Source organism: Anolis sagrei, chromosome 3 (genome assembly GCF_037176765.1).
Source record: "Anolis sagrei isolate rAnoSag1 chromosome 3, rAnoSag1.mat, whole genome shotgun sequence".
NCBI classification, from domain to species: domain Eukaryota; kingdom Metazoa; phylum Chordata; class Lepidosauria; order Squamata; family Dactyloidae; genus Anolis; species Anolis sagrei.
In genome coordinates, this window is record NC_090023.1 from 269,478,433 (window position 1) to 269,481,236 (window position 2,804).

Here is a 2,804-nt window from a genome sequence, read left to right on the forward strand (position 1 = left end):
CTACACAGCTCCCCATCAGATATGTAAACATCGCAGAAGTCCGAGTTACCTCAACCAGGACAGAAATCATCATCCTTGCCACCAGAACTCAGAATGTTCTGGGAGAAAAAGGGCACCGTATCCGTGAGCTGACAGCTGTTGTGCAGAAGCGGTTTGGCTTTCCTGATGGAAGCGTTGAGTCTATGCAGAGAAGGTGGCCACAAGGGGACTGTGTGAGATTGCCCAAGCTGAGTCCTTGCATTACAAGCTTTTTTTTTTGGGGGGGGGGGCTCACAGTACGTAGGGGCTGTTATGGTGTCCTTCGCTTCATCATGGAGGGCGGAGCCAAGGGCTGTGAAGTTGTAGTTTCTGGTAAGCTTCGAGGCCAGCGAGCCAAGTCCACGAAGTTTGTAGATGGTCTAATGATCCACAGCGGAGACCCCGTCAAATAGCATGGCCGACTTACCGGGCCAAAGAAGTTGCGGTGCAGGGTGTCCCCCACCGCCATTCTTGCCTGAAGGGGGCTTCTTCCTCCCAGAAGCCCCCTCTGATGGCGGGAAGAATTCCCGCCGGCGGGTCAAGGGGCCAATGGCCATCTGACCACGCCCACCACAGCTGAGGCCTGAGCTGGCCTCTCCCCCCTTTCGGGTCAGCCTTCATAAGGCTGCCCAGGCTCCCTGGCAGGCACTTGGCTTGCAACAGCTGTTCCACCCCACCCACCCTGCATGCGGTTAATGTTTTCATGGCTGTTAATTTTTGGAAATGTTCACCTTGTCACAGTTACCTGTTAACAGTTACTTGTCTGTCTTTTACTTCTCGTCACAACTCCTTGATGGGTGTGGGGCATGGGCCCTGGATCTGGTTTGGTATCCCCCCTAGTGGTTAGGGGGGACGCCCGGTGGTCCCAGGGGTGCCGTGTTGCGTGTGCCCGGTATTGTGCCAGCGGCACCCCGGTGTGTGCGGGATCGGGCAGTATTGGGCTGTCCGATCATGATCCAGGACCCATGCTTGGCTGCCAACCCTTGTTCCTGTTATCAATAAATGAGTTGTGGCCATTGTTCATCCCACATCATGTGTGAGTGTACTTCTTGGGTTGGCTGTGGGAGGTGTATCGCACTTGCACACGCAACTACTATGTTGGCACTGCTGTGTGCCGCGTTCTCCTTAGGCAGGGTGTGCTGGGCATTAAAGTCAAGATCATATTGCCCTGGGACCTGAGTGGGAAGATCGGCCCCAAGAAACCCTTGCAGGACCACGTCAGCATTGTGGAGCCAAAGGAGGAGATCCTGCCCACCACCCCCATCTCGGAGCAGAAGCCAGAGCAGCCCCCCATGTCACAGCTGATCCCCACTGCCTAGAAGGGTTTTCAAGTGTCTGGAAGAAAGAGCTTGATGTCTTTGCAAATATCTCTTAATAAAATCTGGAAAAAGACAAAACAACAACAACAACACAGTTGTGCCACCTCTTCATCTCCTCTTCTCTAAGCTAAACCTCCCCAGCTCCCTGAGCCGTTCCTCATAAGGCCTGATTTCCATAGGCTTGGTGCCCATAGTATCACTCGCAGAATCCCAGGCATGCCCCAGTTGCCCAATGATAGGCAAATGCAGTGAATTTAGGGCATCTCTCAGAAGGTACACCTGGCAAAAGGAGATCCTATCTCTGTAAATGATGATGTTTCCACCCGCACCACCTCCGCTGGCTTTTGAAAGTTGTACCAAGACAGGAACGGCAGCTTCAGCTACCCAGATCTCAAAGGATGCCACCCGGGCATACTTTTCCCTACAAGATCAGATTCCTAGTTTAATGGAAGAGCTTTGATTCATGGCCAGTTTAGCAATAACAGCAATGGGTGTTCCGTGTGTTCCAAGGCTGGCATTCTCTTGAGATGTTCTGCTGATGGTAACTCCTGGTTGCATCATACATTGTCCAATTTTGCGGTCATTAATTGTCTTCAAGTTGATTTTGATTTATGGATATCTTGTGGATGAGAGGTGCCCAAGAACCATGGTCACCAATGGCTCTCCTTAGATCTTTCACACCCAGGGCTGTGGCTTCCTTGACTGAATCAATCCACTTGTAGTGTAGACCAAACTCTTGCAAAAAGTTTCATAGAATAAATATTCAATACCTTAATCTATTTATGTATCTACAGCATAGAATTTATTCAGTTCAACACCACCAGTTCTTGGTGGTCTGGGCATACCAAGCCACCTTGTCTCTCTCCTGAGGAATCTGTATAAGGACCAAGGAGCAACAGTCAGAACTGACCACGGAACAGGAGACTGGTTCCAGATTGGGAAAGGCGTACGGCAAGGCTGCATCCTCTCCTCCAACCTATTCAACTTGTAATCAGAACACATCATGCGAGGATGTGCGGGGCTGGATGAATGCAAAGCTGGGGTGAAAATTGCTGGAAGAAACATGAACAACCTCAGATATGCAGATGACACCACTCTGATGGCCGAAAGCGAGGAGGAGCTGAGGAGCCTTCTAATCAAGGTGAAAGAAGAAAGCGCAAAAGCTGGGTTGCAGCTAAACATAAAAAAAACCAAGATTATGGCAACAAGAATGATTTACAATTGGGAAATAGAGGGAGAAAACGTGGAGGCCGTGACAGGGTTTGTATTTCTAGGTGCAAAGATGAGTGCAGATACAGACTGCAGCCAGGAAATCAGGAGACGCTTACTTCTTGAGAAGAGAGCAAGGACCAATCTCGATAAAATAATGAAGAATAGAGACATCAGACTGGCAACAAAGATCCATTGCCTAGTCAAAGCCATGGTCTTCCCTGTAGTCACCTACGGATGTGAGAGCTGGACCTTAGG

General features: G+C 50.1%; 1 protein-coding gene across 1 annotated transcript; it reads left to right on the forward strand.

Moving 5' to 3' along the window:
• Positions 1-267: 267 nt before the first annotated feature.
• Positions 268-1,421, forward strand: LOC132779995 (small ribosomal subunit protein uS3-like). The gene is made up of 2 exons (XM_067466341.1): positions 268-422; positions 1,086-1,421. Exons 1-2 carry the CDS (start codon positions 312-314, stop codon positions 1,335-1,337), a joined length of 363 nt encoding a protein of 120 aa, XP_067322442.1. The 5' UTR covers positions 268-311; the 3' UTR covers positions 1,338-1,421.
• Positions 1,422-2,804: the final 1,383 nt, after the last annotated feature.

What these genes read in the sequence shown, in the direction of transcription:
- LOC132779995 (XM_067466341.1), top strand. Translation starts at nt 312, where the DNA reads ATGGAGGGCGGAGCCAAGGGCTGTGAAGTTGTAGTTTCTGGTAAGCTT. An exon ending in TGATCCACAGCGGAGACCCC is followed by an intron (nt 423 to 1,085) that starts GTCAAATAGCAT and finishes TGGCTGTGGGAG; the next exon opens with GTGTATCGCACTTGCACACG.